The following is a 19436-nucleotide window of genomic DNA, read 5'->3' on the forward strand; positions in this document are numbered from 1 at the left end:
GCTGCGCGTCAGGTAATGCTTCCTCCAAACTGGTAGGTTCTTCCCCTGTCTTGATGCATGACAAATGATCTGGTCCCGCATTCAATCGTCCAGGCTTTACAACAACTTCAAAATCATACTCCTGGAACAATAAGAGCCATCTACAAATTCGCGCCCCCAACACAAGCTTATTGACCAGGTACTTTAGCACAGAGTGATCTGTATACATCTTAAAGTGGCCTCCTAGCAAGTAGTGTCGATACTACTGGAGCGAATATACCATAGCTATCCCCTCGCGCTCAGTGGTGGAATAGTTCTTCTCTGCATTGGATAATCTGCGACTTACGAATGCGATAGGGTGATCTTAGCCTTCTCCACCATCATGTGTTAGTACTGAACCCAGCGCTATACACGACGTGTCGACATGTACATGAAACTCTTTCTTCCAGTTCGGGAAGACAAGAATCAGTGCAGTAACCATCTTTTCTTTCAATATATCCAATATCTTTTTACAGTCATCATTCTAGCAGAACGTGACATCGTTCTTCTACATTTTTTTCCATCGGCGCAGTGATTTGGGCATAGCCCTTGATAAAATTTCGGTAATATCCCGTGTGACCAAGAGTAGCGCGTAGCTTTTTCACACTCCTCAGCCCTTCGAAGTTGAGAATCACCGTGATCTTCACGGGGTCTACCATCAACCCTTGTCTGCAAACTACATGCCCCAATAGGTTCCCAAAAGGAATGAGAAATAGATACTTCTTGAGGTTGAGCGCGATTTGGTATCTTCGACAGGTATCCAACATCAGGCACAAGCTCGCTACATGGCGCTTAACCAGCCTAAATACAGTCCAGTCATTGAAATAGACCTCTAGGAACTTATGAATATATTCCTTGAATGCTGCAACAACCACACGCGAAAAGATAGCATGCGCATTCTTCAATCCAAACGGCATGATAGTATATTGAAAGCAACCCCATTCAGTCGTGAAGGTTGTCTTGCTCCTATCCTTTGGCACGATTTTGATCTGATGGTACCCCGAGAACCCATCTGTGAAAGAATATGCTTCCTGACCACCTATATTGTCCAACACTTCATCCGTGAACGGAGTTAGGAAGGGATCATGCACACAAGCATCATTCAATTTTCTGAGATCCACGCATATCCTTATCTCATCCTTCTGCTTCTTCTCTTGCACCACCATCGGACTTACCCAATCAGATTCTTCCACAGGCTCAATGATGCCTGCTACGAGCATTTTGTCTAGTTCTACACAGACCTTTTCCTTGTATTTCAGATTTAAGTGGTAAGGCCTCTTCTTAACTGGCTTCGTGTCGGGCTTTAATGTGATCTTCATTACTCCTAGATCTCCGATTATTCCTTTCAAATCCGTAAACTTGGTCAGGAATAAGTGCTGATATTCCCGGAGTAATTCAACGACCTTATCCACAATCGCGTCATCCCAGTAGTCCCCGATTTTCGCAAATTTGGGTTCTTCCTCCTTACCAATGTTCACCTGTTTATTTTTCACCGGCGTGGTTATATCAGGGTTCTCAATCTATGGTCGTTGAAACTTACGGTGGCATTCTTCTTCTGGCAACATAACCATTTGTTGGCTTGAGGGGGCCTGACCCAGGTTCAACGTTAGTTAGCCAAACAAATCCCTACACTACTGGCGCTTTCGACATCAACCCACGGAGCGCGGTCTGAAGTCTCACCCGAAGCAGTATGAGGGGATGCTGGAACCAAGTTTCCACACCCTTGAGATGGTTATGATGTTGGTTTGTTCCAACTATACCTGCCTTCGCGCAGGTTGCTTATCCCTCTGCTCTACCCTTCAGTACCTTTGCAAAATGCTACAATCAGCTTTCGCGTAGCCCCAACTAGGGCCGGAAGTCCTTTCGCGCTGCTAGGGCAGTGATCTGCGATATCTCCAAAACTAGGCTAAGTAACTTACTTATTTTGTTAACAGATCTTAGTTAGCTTTGCGTAAACAGATGTTCTTAGTTGCGTTCACTTAACCAATACAATTATACACATTCGCACATCATATAAGTATTAGAAGTGAAATTCATACCCAATATCTCAGATGCATAAACAGGAAATAAAGATGTAGAAATGATAGAATACTATTCTTTATTGATAATTCCAGATAATTATAGACTTGACTCACCCTGCGCACTTAGCGGCAGGGGTCCGCGCACTCAGCTGTAGAGCCTCTACCTACGCTACGACCCAAAACTTAGGCTTCTATTTTAGAGCTATCTCTCATACATCTTCGATCTTAATCCATGATTCCCTACCTCTAACTACTTAGAGCTTAGCTAAATTAATGCGTCCTAGGGGCTAAATTCCTAGGTAGGCTTAGGAGGTTTGTTACAGTGAGAACAATTGAATAAAGGTGCATTAAATCCAAAGGCAACCTCTCCTGCGTGAACGGTATGCCGATTTTTTCAATGATTGTGTCTGCATTCTAAACTGTGTCTTATAACTCAACATTTACTTATATTGACCACTTGTTGTCGTGACTGTGTTGCGTTGTATTTCATTGAAGGAAAGTGGTATTGATATGGTTAATGTGATTGTGTTGTTTTGAATGGTATCACACCATAGAATGGTATTACTGTGTTGTGTTGTTTGATATGGCGTGACTGTGGCCCTTCAAACCACCTCCCTCATATACCACTCTCCCATCCACTTGAATCTTGAAAAAAAAAAGAAAAAAATACCCCAGTAATGACTTTCATTTGTTTGTTGAAAATCCTCTCCATTGTTTATGAAAAAGCCTTGTGGAGACATTGATCTACTCTGCGAAATGGTTGCTAAATACTTGAAGGAACTCAAGGCTTTGGACTTAATATACACAGGTCGATGACTTAAACTTGATTGTACTATGATTCAAACCTTGATGGAGATAAAGAAACCAAGGTATCTACTTTAGGTTATGCTATTAGTCTTGGATCAAGCGCTATCTCCTGGAGGTCACACAAACGATAAGTTCTAGTAGATTCCACAATTGAGGCAGAGTATGTGGCAGCAGCTGAAGCAACAAAGGAAATTGTGTGGCTCAGGAAAATTCTGGAATATTTGTAGGAAAAACAAGTGCATTCAACTCCTCTCATCATTGACAACACTTCTGCAATAAAGTTGGCCAAAGCCCAAAGTTCCATGATCAAATAAAGCATATCAATACAACATACCATCTGATTTGACATCATGTTAAGGCCAAGATAATTCCCCTATGCCGTTGTTGCACAAATGGGTAGATTGTAGACATCTTCACCAAAGCTCTTGGAAGAGAAAAGTTCAAAAGATTCATAACAATGCTTGGACTCACCAACATCGCTTTATATTAAGGGGGGGAATGTTGACACCTAATCTTTGGGATTAGGTAATCCATGTAAAATAATGTATATTGAATATAAGGAGAATTGGAATATGAAGAGACATTTGGAGATGAAGCCTAAGAGTCTTTCCCTCCATGTATATATCTATGATCAGTCTTAATGAAAAATCATAATTTGCTTTGAGGAGTTACTTCCTGGCTTGACAAGATGAAGTGATTTAAAACTTAGCAAATATATATATAAATTTATATTATATATCAAAAAGTACATCTATACTAATTTTAAAGTAACATTAATTCTAAACATTAAAATGTTTCAATATGCAGATAACATATGGATAGCCTAAGTTTGAATTAAATTATTCATTACATTTAGTGTAGTTTATTCTTCGCTCCACTTGGAATGACCTTGGTTCTCCACATTCATTTTACTTGGCATGCATTTCTCTCATCTCGGTCTACCTACTCCCATGATTTCAAACTAGAAACATGGGAATGGAGAGATACACCATTTCTAGGCAAAACCAATACCAAGATATTAGTGAGGCCTACATATGAATCCCATTTAATGTATTTTGATTTGCATGAGACCTAGACAATTTCTAGGTAAAATTGGTTCTAACACAATTTTAAGACAATATTTTTATTCTTTCTAGTTTCACTTCCTACATTGAATATATTATGCTATGAAGTAACCACCCAAGTGCTTAGTTCTTTTTAATCAATTATTGGAAAGGTATGTAAGCATGATTTACTTACCTAAATCAATAGATTTAATAAGAATTTTTTGTCCCATCCAACAAGATATATTGAGTCAACAATAGCCATCCGAGGAGCCACCATGATAGCATAAGCAATAAATAGTGATACACATGCTAAGAAAGCAAATATTGCAAAAACAATCTCAATATGTGGGTAAAAATATTACCTTGAGATCCTTTCCCTAATATTCCGTCTCTCCTTCCCTACATAGATTTATTCCCTACTTTATTGATTGGTTGATCAATGGGACTGTGCAGCAAGCTAGATCAAGGTGATTTTTGTTTTAATAAATATTTTATTCTTTATTATCATAATAAATATTTTAATTAATTATCGCAAGGATCATAAAAATAGAATGAGCAGTAATACTTTACACTATAATTTCAATATTTGCATGTAAAACAATTGTCAAATAACACTATTTTGGCATATCCCACTATCTTCCATATGTAAGGGTTACTTGTGATCCACTCACTGAAATTGAACGATGTCAAAATAATGAAAACAAAATTTATTAGAGTTAGGAGGGGGATTCAAAATATAAAATAGATGAAAGAAAGTTAACGTTTAACCATTTAAAAAGTTGGCACCCTAAAATTTGCATAAAAATGGAATGACAAAAGAAACACAAAAAATCATCTAAATTTTACTATTTCGTGTAATGAGCAAATGAGATGTCAAACGCTGCACGTGTTTTTGCATCGGTTTCTGTCACATCTAGGCACCTTGATTTTCTTAAATTCATCAATTTTCTCGGAGCTATTCTACTTTATAGTTAATAATCTTCTATTCTACATTCTTTATTCGTTATTCTTTCCTTAAAACCCAATGAACCACTCACTGGACGGAGATTGAAATCAAATCCTCTCACTCATTTATTTAAAAATAAAAAATTCCTCAAAGTTTTTTAAATTAAATATGTTATTCTTTGATTTTAAATTAAAAACCATTTCACATGCTTTTCATATCATGCCTTAGATGGTATATTAAAAAAAGAATATTATCTTGAAATCATATTTTGTCCACTCATTTATTTAAAAATCAAAATTCCTCAAGGTTTTTAAAATTAAATATGTTATTCTTTGATTTTCTTTGATTTAAAACTGAAAACCCTATCACATACTTTTCATATCATCCTTTGGATAATATATTAGACCGAAGAATATTATATTGAAATAAATTCATGTCCACCCATTTATTTAAAACTCAAAATTATTCAAGCTGAACTCCAATATAGACCATGCGTACTGTGTAAAAATGGACAATAAACAAACATATTTGTTGTTATTATATTTTTCAGTTAAGTATTATATAATGTTTCATTGCTATTATATTTTCGAGTTAACTATTATATAATGCTTTGTTTTCTTCTCTACTGCAACTAGTTAGTCTCTGTTGTTTATGACACCAGATTATTAGTAATTTATTACATGATATTATTAGTAGTTTTTTTGGTTGGGTTAGCCTTGGTAGATAATTTTATGGGTTCTTGATTTTATTATAAATGAAATATTATATATGAAATCAAGTTTCATGATGTATTAAATATTTACAACATTTTTTTTTAGCTAATGAAAACTTTGAAATTTTATTTGAGTACATATTGAGAAATGAGATGAACTGATTTAAAACTTAGTAAATGGAGATATAAATTTCTATTATAGATCACAAAGTAGATTTATAATAATTTTAAAGTAACAATAATTCTAAATATTAAAATGTTTAAATATGCATATAACATATGGATAACCTAAGTTTGAATGAAATTATTCACTACATTTAGTGTAGTTTATTCTTCACTCCACTTGGAATGACCTTGGTTCTCCACCTTCATTTTACTTGGCATGCCTTTCTCTCATCTTGATCTACCTACTCCCATGATTTCAAGCTAGAAGCATGGGAATGGAGAGCTAGACCATTTATAGGCAAAACCAATTCCAAGCTATTGGTGAGGTCTACATCTCAATCCAATTTAATGTATTGTGTTTTGCATGAGACCTAGACAATTTCTAGGTAAAACCGGTTCTAACACAATTGTAAGACAATATTTTTATTCTTTCTGTCTTCACTTCCTACAATGAATATATTATGCTATGAAGTAACCACCCAAGTGTTTGATTCTTTTTCATCAATTATTATAAAGGCATGTATGCATGATTTACTTACCTAAATCAATAGCTTGATTAAGCGTTTGTTGATCCCAAGCCAACAATATATATTGACTCAACAACAAATACCCTAGGAGCACCATGATAACATAAGCAATAAATAACTATATGCATGCTAAGAAAGAAAACAGTGCAAACAAATCTCAATACATGGGGGTTAAAATATTACCATTGAGATCCTTTCCATAATAATCCATCTCCCTTCCTTAGATAGATTATTCCATACTTTATGATTGGTTGATAAATGGGACTATGCTATAGCTAGATCAAGCCATGGAGTTGGTTGATCCCTTGAACAATGCAACAATAGCTAAAAATTCTTGGGTTTACATCATTTGTATATTTTATGCTAGAGAGGAATACAATAAAGGAAAAAAAATAAATCATTCGAGGATCAAGTGAAATTGGTTAACCCAAAGCACCATAAATAAGTCACCAGAGTGATAAAAATTAAGACTCGAGTTGAGCACCGAAAGGCCTTCTCATTCAAAGTGCATTCAAAAACTCTATTTATGAGGAGAATTGATCAACCCATTCTTTGAAAACTTTATGGAGGCCTCTATTCAATTTTTCTCCTTTGAACAAACATTATACATCAACCCAAACAAAGAATGGTGGGTTTGTTTTAAGATACTAATGAGGTCGCTCTCAAAAGTAATGGTGGAAGTTCAACCAACTCTACCCATCAAACCCTGAGAATTTATCTCATGTAGGCAACATTAGTAGGCATTCTAGGATTCTCAATGCACCAGATTAATTGATTAAGAAACAAAGTGGCATGGACCCTCCCTTTTTTTACCACTTTGGTAGTGGATTAATTTCTCATTTACTCCTCCACCCACTTACAAAGATGCATGGGAAGGCTACACTCAAATTTCCTCATCCACTTATTCCTCCACCCACCAAAATGGAAGAACTTGTGCAATAATATGGGAATAATTATTGGTTAGATTATTTGCCTTTATTCGTATCCTAGTTACTTGGATGAATTATAGTATCCTTCGTCACCAGAAAAATTATGTTTGTGAGTAAAATACCATAGATTTTTCTTATGTACTTCTTCAGAGCGTGAGTTGAACCTTGACTTGGATAAGTATATGCAGGAAGTGGTGGTAACTCAAGGGTGGAATGTTGTCCAGATACATGCAATTTCAATTGAAATAATAAACATGTGGTGTAATGTCAATTGAAACAAATAAACATGCATATAACCAAATGAACAACATGTATTTGAAAAGGTGGATCAATATGTGTTCCAAATGCATACACATTATAGCAAGATTGTGTTCCTTCTCTCCCACCTCTCCTAAAATAATGGACATGGAACAAATTGCTGAGTAACATATAGCAACCACAAAGGATTAATAGCATCAAAAATTTAAGAACTTTTTGAATGAATGGCAATTGATCTTTTAACCATTAATATATATATTTTGAATGAATTGACAATTAATATTTCACAAATTAATATATAATTTATTAAAAAATGTATATTTTCATAGATTATACGTAAAAGTTAAGTAGTGCAAGGTTTAATGCCTAACAAGTTCTTTTGTTTTTATTTTATTTAGGTTGTGTGAAAAGGTCTATGAGATTATGTCATTAATATTACATTGAATTGGATTAATGTCAAAGCAATTATGGAAACTTTAAATTATAAATAAATTGTAGTATTACAAATTATATTTAAGTTGAATTGTCATTTTAATTTTTTGTGCATAGAATACATAAAATTATGAAGTTGAAGGCTTAATGGATCATAAGAGAGTTATTATGTAAAAATGGATTACGTATGGCTTCGCTCATTTATGGGGACTTGACCCTATTTCCAACTATTTTAAACATTTTGAAAGACAAACTTAGTGAAAGAACTGTTTAAAAGGGAGAGAATGATTTTAAAGAAAGCATTTTTCATTAGCGTACCTACAACGTATACTTATTCCACCTCGACTAGAGAATAGGAAAATATCGAAGACGGATGATCGCTTTATGCTCAACCTAGGTGAACAAGTTAATAATATTCTAAATTAAAGAATTTATTATTTCAGTGAATATATTTTGCCTCATGGTTAAAGGTCAATGACCCTCTATTAATTTCAAATATTTTCATGTAGATAATCAAGTTATTTTTTTGTGTTTTTTTCTAAGCTTTCTCTTCAACTACTAAAACAATTTTACAATTTTCGAAAAAATAATTTCTCATTTTCTAGTTGCCTAGTTACTTATTTTGGCCATAATAGCCTTGGTGGAGGAGTACATTTTATTTTCTTATTTGTCAGTACCTAACAAATCATTTTAAATTAAAAAATGACTATTTTTGTAAATTATCATTCCATTGGTGAGTGTTGTGACTTGACACTAACAATGACACTGTTATGCCTCGCATTGCTAGTGCTCTACCCAGGTATTTAAATAACCAGGGGAGGAGAGGGTATGCATGGATTTTATTCTCGTTTTAAAGAAGAAAAATTTGGTTAAAGACCAAGTAAACTTCAACATTAAATTAAAGTTTTTTTTCCAAACACACACTACAAAAATACTTTTTTAAATTCAGGAATAACATCTTAAATTTTTAGTCTAAAATAGTGTGTCCCCCACTCTGAATAGATGAGAAATCAAGATTGACAAAAATATCAAACTTTGTGCTTACTACATTACAATACAGAGCCAAAAACATTTGTATACAAAATGTGCTTACCATTTGACTTATGGGGAGAAGATGGCATAACAACATAGGAAGGCATGACATCGCCAACAATAATCACAATGATTTTTTTTTTGTCATTTTCATGGGAACAATTATTAACAAGCAATATGGTGGAATGTGACCGAGTCAAAATGAAAGCAAAGGCATGTTGGCATGTAATGTGGAGGAATATAAAAAAAATAGAGATGCGATGAAGCAAATAAAATATCAAATCATTAACATTGGTCATTGATTTTGCTGGGTTGGCTAGTTTCACCACGTACATGGGTTTCTCAAATACATTATGTCAGAGATCAGAAAAAGTGATATATTTTTATTAGTCCCCATCAGAGCATAACATAATTCAACAATATGATTCTCAAAAAAATTTATTTAATTATTAATGGTAGATTGAACAATAAAAAATATCCAAGTCATATGCCAAATCATTTTAAAACGAAAAAAAAAATGCTAATTTTATAAATGGCCATTCATCGGTGAAAGTTCACTGACAATGACACTAATTCTTCTTTGCAACGTGTTTCAGTTAGGCTTCTCGATATTTCCATCTCCTCATGACCTAATTCAAAGTGTCTATTTCTTATAGTTGCATGTGGTTTGGTAATTTTCTAAAGATACCAAAAGAAGAAAAGGAATACTTAGAAAAACTTTTTCTCTTGGCGGCGTTTTCCTTCTTTAACTTTTTATTTTCTTAATTTTGGATGGCACCATGCATAAGTTTTTACATAATTGAACATTACTATTCAGGAAGATTCTAGAAGCTTGGGGGAGCTAAGAGATTCTAGTAACATTTACCATAAGAGTGTACAATAGTTGTAATATAAAGAGATTAGAAAATGATTATGGTAGCTCGAAGGGTTGAGTTTTTGCATCAACATTGATTGAGTGTTGTATGTGTCAATAAGAGGATAGAGCAAGAAATATGGAAGCTCCTCGTGCTTATTTTGGTAGTTTAAAATATGCTCACATTAAATTCTATGGTGTTGTTTGAGAAAAGAAGGGATACACCATGTGTGAGTTGTTATATCACGGATGTAAACAAAGAGTGACACCATATTGCCGAGAGGATCATTTCCATATTGAATTTTATCACATTCATTTTTCCATCTAGCCATATTTGCATTGACGAAATAAAGTCAAAAGGTAGGGACACAAGCCACAAAACATAGGGTGGAATTACACCATGGAGCAGATGTAGCAATGTTGCAAGGAAGTGGGAAACTATGTTAGGGTGGGGTTAAACTATGATTGCGGACCACCCCAGGTTTCATCAGATCGAGATAATAATTGAGCATCGTTAGATTAGCAGGGCAAAACCATGTGGGGAAATCAGGATAACGGAACACCTCCCCCTCTCCCCCTTATTGATGTAATAGAGAGGAGCCCATATATTGAATCCACATTTTCAATTACCTCACTGCATTATGACCACTGATTAACCAATGTGGGAATATATATATATATATATATATATATATATATATATATATATATATATATATATTCTTTCATTGTTTTAATTTAATTGCTACCCAAAATGAATGGAGGGCCGAGGGCTTATGTCATGTATGTGCACAAGAATTTTTGAGTGGATGTGGGCTAGGTCAAACAAAGTATATCAACGTGGTTGAACTAGTTCAGAGCCGTGAGGGGTTCAGGGGGGCTAAATGAGGGCAAGTTGAACAAAGTAGGTTAGGGTTGTCTGAGTTAGTTTGGGGCCTAAAGGTTTGGAGGGGCCCAAATGTGTGCCAGGATTGAATAGAGATGAAGGCCTTGATGGTTGATGTTATACTTTCTACTAGTAGCCAATGTGTATAAATATGGTGATAGAAATTGCAATTTCTCAAGAAAGTTAATATAAAATTAGGAGACACAATTCTACTCTACTAATATGTGGAAATTAATTTCACAATTTAGAAAAACAATCACAAACATGCATCAATCACATACACAAGCACACAATTTATCTAGGGGAAACTAGATGGTAAAAACCCCTTAATCCTACTTGCATTAATCATATGAATAGAGAATGTATAAAATTTCTAACTCACTTTGAGCTCAACCTGCAAGTGAATAACCTATCTCTATGGTCGATGAGAAGCTCTGACCTAGACTTAGCCAATTCGTACCTCACTTGAGCCCCTATTTACTTGCAAAATCCTGAGGAATTAGGCCTTATTTTAGGAATTTTTCTCCAATTGATTGTGCAATTCCCAAAGTTGATACTCCCACTGCATGCAACACCTATACACTCAAGACTAGTCTACAATTGATGTTACACTCCCTTGGAATCACAACCATAACTAGGGAACTCAAATTCTCTATATGCACAACTATTTTTGGTTGATTGATTAGTTAATTAGATGATCATTGAGTTAGACTATTGTCCACTACCCAACTGAACTCAACTAGTTCTATCAACAGTTAAATTAGTTTAATTGAATAATACTGGAAATAACTGACATGGATTGCTACAAGTTAGCAATCACACATGCATAATTGAACTTCAAGCCCTCTAACTCAAATCTACTGAGCTAATTGAGGAGAAAAGAACCATGTCATCTCATTTAACTGCTTCCAAGTTGTCTGTTGATGTGGAAATTGGAATTTTCTCAATTTGACCGAGGAAATGTCAAATTGAGACTTTCTTGCTACACTTATCACAATCCTCTTAGCAAGAAAGGGATTATCAATTGCCCCTTCCTGCACCAGTGGAACTCAAACTTCCCTCTTGACAAATACTTTGTCAAGATGTCAACAACTTGTTCCTCTGTTGGAATGTATTGTAGCAACATTATCTTCCTCTACATGCAATATCGTAAATGATGATACCAAATTTACCAAATATCTATATGCTTGGATCCATCATGAAATACAAGATTCTTAGAGAGATTAATGCAACAATGATTATCACAGTAGATCACAGTTGGATACATCTCTTGAACGCCATAGATAAACTTCTTCCTGTTGTACGAGGAAATTGCTCCGAACCCAACACTGAAAATTCCACATGATTTACAATGGCAACAGTTGGAATCGACTCTCATGTCACTATAAGACCAAATCAATCGTTGATTCCTATATATTATATTATATATATTTATATATTTTATATATATATTTATATATATATATATATATATATATATATTTGTGTGTGTGTGGGCGCGCGCTTGGAGGAATCAATGATTACATTGCTACAACTAAAACCTCTAGGTGCCTATGTATGTCCTTTCTTCAAGCACATGTAAATTGCCTCCGATCACTTCATTTTCATGATCATCATCTATTGATTATAAAAATATATTGCCATAAATAGAATGTTTTAATATTTAACAAAGTGAAATAATTTTATAATAAAATAAAAAGCCTTAATTCATTAATAATATTTTTTACAATGAAATTGAAATATATTAATATTTTTACGTTGAAATTTATTAAGATAAAAATGTGTAATTTTTTAAACATTTACTTTGATTAAATTTTCGCTATCAACTTTTTATTATATTAAAAAATTAACAATAAAAAACCTATTAAAAATTAAACAATAAAACCTTAGTATTTATTATAGAAAAATTAAATTTAATCTTGATGATTCGGTTGCCAGTGATTTAAACACTATAAACTTCATATCCTTTTATTTATAGAAAAGCAGCAGTAAAAATCTTAGTATAATATTGTATTATAGAAGGATTAAATCTTGATAATTCCGTTGTAATTATTAAAACATATACGCATCATATCTATTTTAGAAAGGATTAAATGTGATGCTGCTGTTGTAATTTTTTTAAAAATATAAGCTTTGTAATTTTTCAAGGTGGTATGAATAATATCCATGCCAAGAGTAATAACGATGAGTTGAATTGGCATCACGATGAGTTGAAATGTGATAGAAGCATTCGAGAATAGCAAGGGTGACACTGAATTGATTGTGTGTATTCATTCAGATGAGAAATTATTGATAAAGACAAAGATGTTGGCCAACTCAGAAATTATTGAGTGAGACAAGGATGTTGGCCAACTCTGTTGCAAACCTACAGGATTTAACGTCCTCAAATATTTCAGATTTTGGTTATTTGGAGTGCTCTGCCTTCAGGATTTGCAAGTGACTTTGGCCCAAGAGAGGACCCAATTCAGCGAGTTTATTGCTTATATTCACATGAGCATTTGCTAACTTTCCAAAGATACCAGAAGTGGAAATGTAATACCTAGAAAAATTTGTTGTCTTGACGGACTGGCCTTTTCTAATTTTCGATTTTATTAAGTTTGGTTGGCACCGCACAAATTTTTTTACCAACTTCAACATTACTGTTACGGGGAGATTCTAGAAGGTTGGAGGAAGTAGGAGATTCTAGAAACATTTACCAGAAGAGTGTACAAGAGTTGTAATGTCAAGAGATTAGAGTCAAAATGATTCTGGCAGCTGGAAGGGTCGAGTTTCTGCGTCAACATGGGTTGAGTGTCGTACTTGTCAAGGAAGGGGGGATAGAGCAAGAAATATGGAAGTTGCTTGTGCTTATTTTGCCAGTTTAAAGTATGCTCACATTAAATTCCTATCGTGTTGGTCTAAGAAAAAAAAGGAGACACCATGTGTGAGTTGTCCTATCAGCGATACAAACCAAAGAGCCGCTAAGAAAAAAAGGGAGACACCGTGTGTGAGTTGCTATCAGCGATACGTGGCCGAATTGAGGAGAGGATCATTTCCATAATGGCATTGATGGAAATCAATAGTTTCACTAAACATTCACTAATCCAAAAATTCAAAGCCAACAGATTCTATTATATTAACTCAGTAACGGCTACCACCATGATAGGCAATCGACAGAAATACGTATGCATGCTATGCAAGAAAATCTCAATATGTCGGTAAACATAATAACAGAATGAGAAAACCAATGTATTCTTGAACAATAATATTATTGATGATAATACAAATTATAATTTGGATCTCGCTTAACCGGAGCGGGATCTTGATTTTCGTTGGCAGACAGGTTACTGTCTGATGGACTGCGATGAAATTTTGCAGCCCCATTCCTCAATCCAACCTTATTCCTTTTCAATTTTGGAGCCATGAGAATCTGATAGAAGCCAACAGGTTTCTTCTTCTCCATTTTATCAACCATCTCATCCTGATTAACCAGAGCAGGATCTTGATCGCCCTTGGCACAGAGGTTACTGTCAGATGGACTGACATGAATTTTCGCAGACCCATTCCTCAATCCAACCTTATTCCTTTTCAATTTTGGAGCCATGAGAATAGGATAGCAGCCAACAGGCTTCTTCTTCTCCTTTTTCTCAACCATCTCATCAACATCTTTCTGCTTTTCTTGATCTCTGCCCTCTTCCTTGCCTGCGAGATTGTTGAAGCCTTGACAGCGAGCTTGCTGTTCTCGGGCATAAAAAACATTATTAGTTTTAATGGACACTAATTTTTTAACAAATGACGGCCTGGGTTGGACATGATTCCTGGTCAAATCTCTGAAATCCACAGCCCCATCAGTTGCAGGGTTGAATCTGTTCATTCTGTGAAGATCCACCCCATCAAGAATCATGATGCCAAGCTCTGAAATCCACAGCCCCATCAGTTGCAGGGTTGAATCTGTTCATTCTGTGAAGATCCACCCCATCAAGAATCATGATGCCAAGGTGAGAATGCCTGAGGGGGCGCGTCCAGAAGGACGACGGACCTGCTGTGCCGAGAAGCTCATCCGCTGGAATCTGGGCTCCCGTAGTCCTTGAGGAAACTGGAAAGGAAGACCCTCACAGTGCCTACAAGCCTGTCCCTGAGGCCACCCACGCAGTATATCTCCACCATCACAGCAGAGGTTTCACTGCGCAGCAAACGCTCTTCCACTCTGAAAATGACCTTGTCGTTCCAGGTAGGGTTTGCGCCACCTGTTCTGTTAATTTGTGTCGTCACTTTTTTCTCAAAATTGATCCAGACAACACAGTAGGTCTGCATCTCCTTCATGCCAAAAGGATGCATCTCCTTGAGATCTTGAGCCGAGATGATGTTAAGCTCCAGCTGTGTGTAAGCTTCCGCCATGATGTGAATGAATATTTAGAGATCACGCTGATTGAAATTACAGAAGAACACCATGCATGAAATCTTCTGAAATCTAAGACGATTGAAATATAATCATTCATATATTTTCAATTAATCCCAATTCTCTATGAATATTGATAAATGATATATACAATGAATATATCCCCTGTAACTAATGAAACATGAACAAGCAGATCGTAAAGTTACCTGGCTGAGTGGTGAGGTATATTTATTTATTTCTCTGTTCGAGCTTAGAGATCGAGTTCGTAATCCTTACTGTCTTCTTTAAACGGCGTTTTTGGGTATTAATTAATAATATACCAAAATTTGGGTATTGATTAAAAATATATACAATGAATATACAGTCTAGAAGGAATGAAACATTGGAGAGTGGATTTACCTAGCACAAACGGTCAGGTGTCTTTATTTTTATGTTCTTTAATGCAAGATTTGTAGAAGTCTCTAATCGATCGGAAGACTGCAAATATATAATCATTGATATATTTTGCATTAAAACTCGCTTTTCGGTATTTATTAATGAAATATACAATGAATATATCCCCTATAACGAATGAATGAACGAAACATGAGCAAACAGAGAGTGAATTTACCTGGCAGAGTGGTGAGGTATATTTAATTTGTGTTCTGTAATGCATGCACGATTTCCAGAACCCTCGACCATGGAGATCGAGTTAGTAATCCTTCCTTTCTGCCTTTTGTTCCAGACGATGGTTGTACGTAATGCATGCACGATTTCCAGAACCCTCGACCTTGGAGATCGAGTTAGTAATCCTTCCTTTCTGCCTTTTGTTGCAGACGATGGTTGTACTATAAAGAAACTCATGTGGACTTCACGTTTGACTCCGAGATTGTACCGTTGGAAGATCAAACGGCCCGATGGAGCGAAGGTAGTATGTGACATCGAATATTCTTGAATATATCAATTTAACATACATTTCCTTAGTAGTAATTTAGAAAATGGATAGTTATTATTGATAATAGCTTTTTAATAATAGTTTTTGGTTTATTTTTGGAAATAAATTTTCTTAGAATGCACATATTTATATTAGAATTTATGGGTAATATAATTTTATATTATTTTTATTAAAATGGCTATCTAATAGGCTAACTCAATACTTGGGTGAGTATTTTCAATCATATACATAATTTATTTTCAAAAATAAAACTATAATTTACATCATTATTATTTACTTAAATAAAATAATTTTATATCAATAAAAAGTAAATAACAATAATAATAAATCATTTTTATATTAAAATATTTTAGGAGAGATGTATAATTTTTTTAGAATCTATTTGAATAAATTATTTCAATTAAAATTTTCTTATCTCTATTCAAAAAAATAAATTCTTAAAAATATATATTTTTTTTCAATTTTGTATTTTAAATAAATTTATATTTTCAAAAATACTAATTAATCTAACATTAAAATAACTCTTTATTTTATTCTAATATAATTATATCAATTTCCAATCTACTATCATCATTTGAATTTCTATTATTTATAATAATATAAATTTCTAAATTATTATAATCATCTAAAAATAAATTATTATAATGATCATAACTATTTAAGTGAATGATAAAGATTTAATCTTTAAGAAATATTTATAATATTCTTAATATTATTTACAAATTAAAAATTGAAATTTATTTCAAAACAGTCACCATCTTTCAATTATTTTAACTAAATTGATTAATTTTAAAAAATGTTTTATGAATAAGTGTCATATGAAATGGGTTATGATTTTGTGGGCATGTGGTATTGATGACCCATGTTATCATAACAAAGCCTACTCACAAGTGAGAATAAATCTCTATAGTTAAACATCTATTTTAATTAAATTGATTAATTAAAATAAATGTTATATGAATAAGTGCCGTATGAAATGGGTTATGCCAGCCCATGTTATCATAACAAAGCCTACTTACAACGCCCAAAAACGCTCAGCAAAACCATAAACCATTTTATGCATATCAGACCGCTTTTGAGTGAAAGTGGTTTCCGTATTTTTGACTCCAATAAAATTTGGTGCAGACGCGTGGCTCTCACCATACGTAAGCAAACGTAATTTTTTGGAAGCTATTGTTCAGTTATGTAATGCCTTCCGATATTCTCCTCCACCGTCAGATCCGCTCCCGCGCTCTCCACCGTTGATTGCCTGAAGCTGCATACGGGCCTGCATCAAGTTAATGTTGGTTGGAGTAAAAGATTTTGGGTTGACCGCCGTAAAACAATATAATTAATATGCCCGTAGAAAGTAGATGAAAGTTTTAAATTTTAATTTTTTTTTATATGTCGAAGGTATGGTGCATTTAAAGAAAGGCATGGTCTGGTCAGTGTGTTAAAAATATTTACGGCACGTAAAATGTAATTGTGTTAATTTTTGTTTTTACGCAATGTAATATCCAAAAGAAGAAGGAGCTCGTATATTTTTTTTTGGTTGACTTTTGCTCGGGGGGGGCAGCCAAAAAGAACAGAGAGAATTTGCACAGCATTGCATGAAGAAAAGAACAAAGGAACGCATTTGTTTTGTAAGCCTGTGTAAATTTTGTTTTTACAGCAGTATGTAAAAGAAGGTTTTACACCAGTAAGTAATATGTTTTCACAGCAGTGAATGTAAATGAGAATTTTACCCAGCACAGTAAATTCTCATGTGGAGACAAAGTAAATGTTTTTGTTGAACGTATTCCTCTCAACAAAGAGGATGAAATATGTATCAGTGATTTTGTTTTAATGAATAGAAATGTTTCTATGGTGGTGAAATACTCTGTTCCTCAGTAAAAAAAATTTAAAAGCTTCCCTGTGCACAAAAAGATCCTGGAAAGGTAGAAACAGAGCATTGTCTCTGTGTGTGGAGTTTTAGTTTTATTTTTATGTGTTTTTGGGATTTTCTCATAAAAATCCCCAAGAGTGGTATTAGAGCAGGCTTAGGCTCTTTGAAGGTGACAAAGAAGCTGAAGGGAGGAGTCTTTTGTTGCAGCAGTAGATCTTCTCTAGCAGAGTGAAGGCTCAGACAAGAAAATACTCAGGTATTTCACAAAGTTTTTTTTTGTGTTGCTGAAGAAGCAGTCAGTTGTTTTAAAATACACAGTCAAGAAATTGAAGCATAGTTGAGGCTGCAAGAATGGCTAGCACAAGCACCAGTAATAGCATGGGTATGCAGCTCCCATTATTTGATGGTAAAAACTATGACTATTGGGCAATAACAATGAAAGCCTTGTTTGCTTCCCAAGACTTATGGGAAATAGTTGAGGAAGGTTTTGAACAACCAGCAGATGAAAATGAGTTTAATGCATTAACTCAAGGAGAGAAGGATCTGTTGAAGAGCTGCAAGAAGAAGGATTCAAAAGCCCTTTTCTTCTTGTATCAAGCAGTGCATGGAAGTGTGTTTCCAAGGTTAGCAGTAGCTAAGACATCCAATGAAGCATGGAAAACCCTCAAGACAGCCTATCAAGGCATGGAGAAAGTGAAGACAGCGAAACTACAGTTGCTGAGGAAGGATTTTGAGAATCTGTGCATGAAGGAGTCAGACAACATTGACTCATTCTTTACACATGTAATTGGTTTGGTCACACAGATAAGGACTCATGGAGAAACCCTTGAAGATAGGAGGATTGTGGAGAAAATATTGAGGGTCTTACCCTCAAAGTTTGATGCAATTGTCACCACCATTGAAGAGACAAAGGATCTCTCAAAATTTTCAGTTGATGAGCTTCATGCATCACTGATAACACATGAGCAGAGGTTGAGTAGAAATGAAAACTCATCTCTTGAGCAAGCCTTCAAGACCCAGATGTCTTTTGGAAGAGGAAGAGGTCAAGGCAGAGGAAACAAGAGAGGAAGAGGCAGAAGTCAGAACAGAGGTGGAAGGAACAATCCAGCAAATGCACAAGGAAGAGGCGGCAATCCAAATCAGAACCAAGGCCAAGGCAGCAGCCAACAAGGAGGACAACATCATGCTCAAGGACAAAGGTATGAAAAATCCAATGTCCAATGCTATTATTGTAAAAAATATGGGCATTATGCTAGTGAATGTAGGAAGAAGCAGCATGATATGAACAATAGACAAAATGCAAATGTCACTAGAGAAAACAGCAGTCAAAATAATGTGTTGTTAGCTTGTAACATGGCTGAAACAAACAGTGAAGACATATGGTTTTTAGACTCAGGTTGCAGCAACCATATGACAGGAAACATAGCCTTCTTTTCTGCCCTAGATAAAAATGTGAAATCAGAAGTCACACTAGGAACTGATAACAAAATCTCTGTTATGGGAAAAGGAGAGGTAAAAATATTTACAAAGCAAGGAGAAAGGAAAACCATAGCAGATGTATACTATGTCCCCGGAATGAGATGTAACCTCTTGAGTATTGGACAGCTTGTCCATAAGGGGTACAATGT

General features: G+C 34.7%; 1 protein-coding gene across 1 annotated transcript; it reads right to left on the reverse strand.

Moving 5' to 3' along the window:
* Window positions 1-14667: 14667 nt before the first annotated feature.
* Window positions 14668-15009, reverse strand: LOC149267509 (protein SRC2-like). The gene has a single exon (XM_089412281.1). The coding sequence runs from the start codon at window positions 15007-15009 to the stop codon at window positions 14668-14670; it is 342 nt and encodes a 113-aa protein (XP_089268407.1).
* Window positions 15010-19436: the final 4427 nt, after the last annotated feature.

The sequence above is a fragment of the Pinus tabuliformis genome, chromosome 6 (assembly GCF_031772625.1).
Source record: "Pinus tabuliformis cultivar Carrire ecotype Pingquan chromosome 6, CPIR1, whole genome shotgun sequence".
NCBI classification, from domain to species: domain Eukaryota; kingdom Viridiplantae; phylum Streptophyta; class Pinopsida; order Pinales; family Pinaceae; genus Pinus; species Pinus tabuliformis.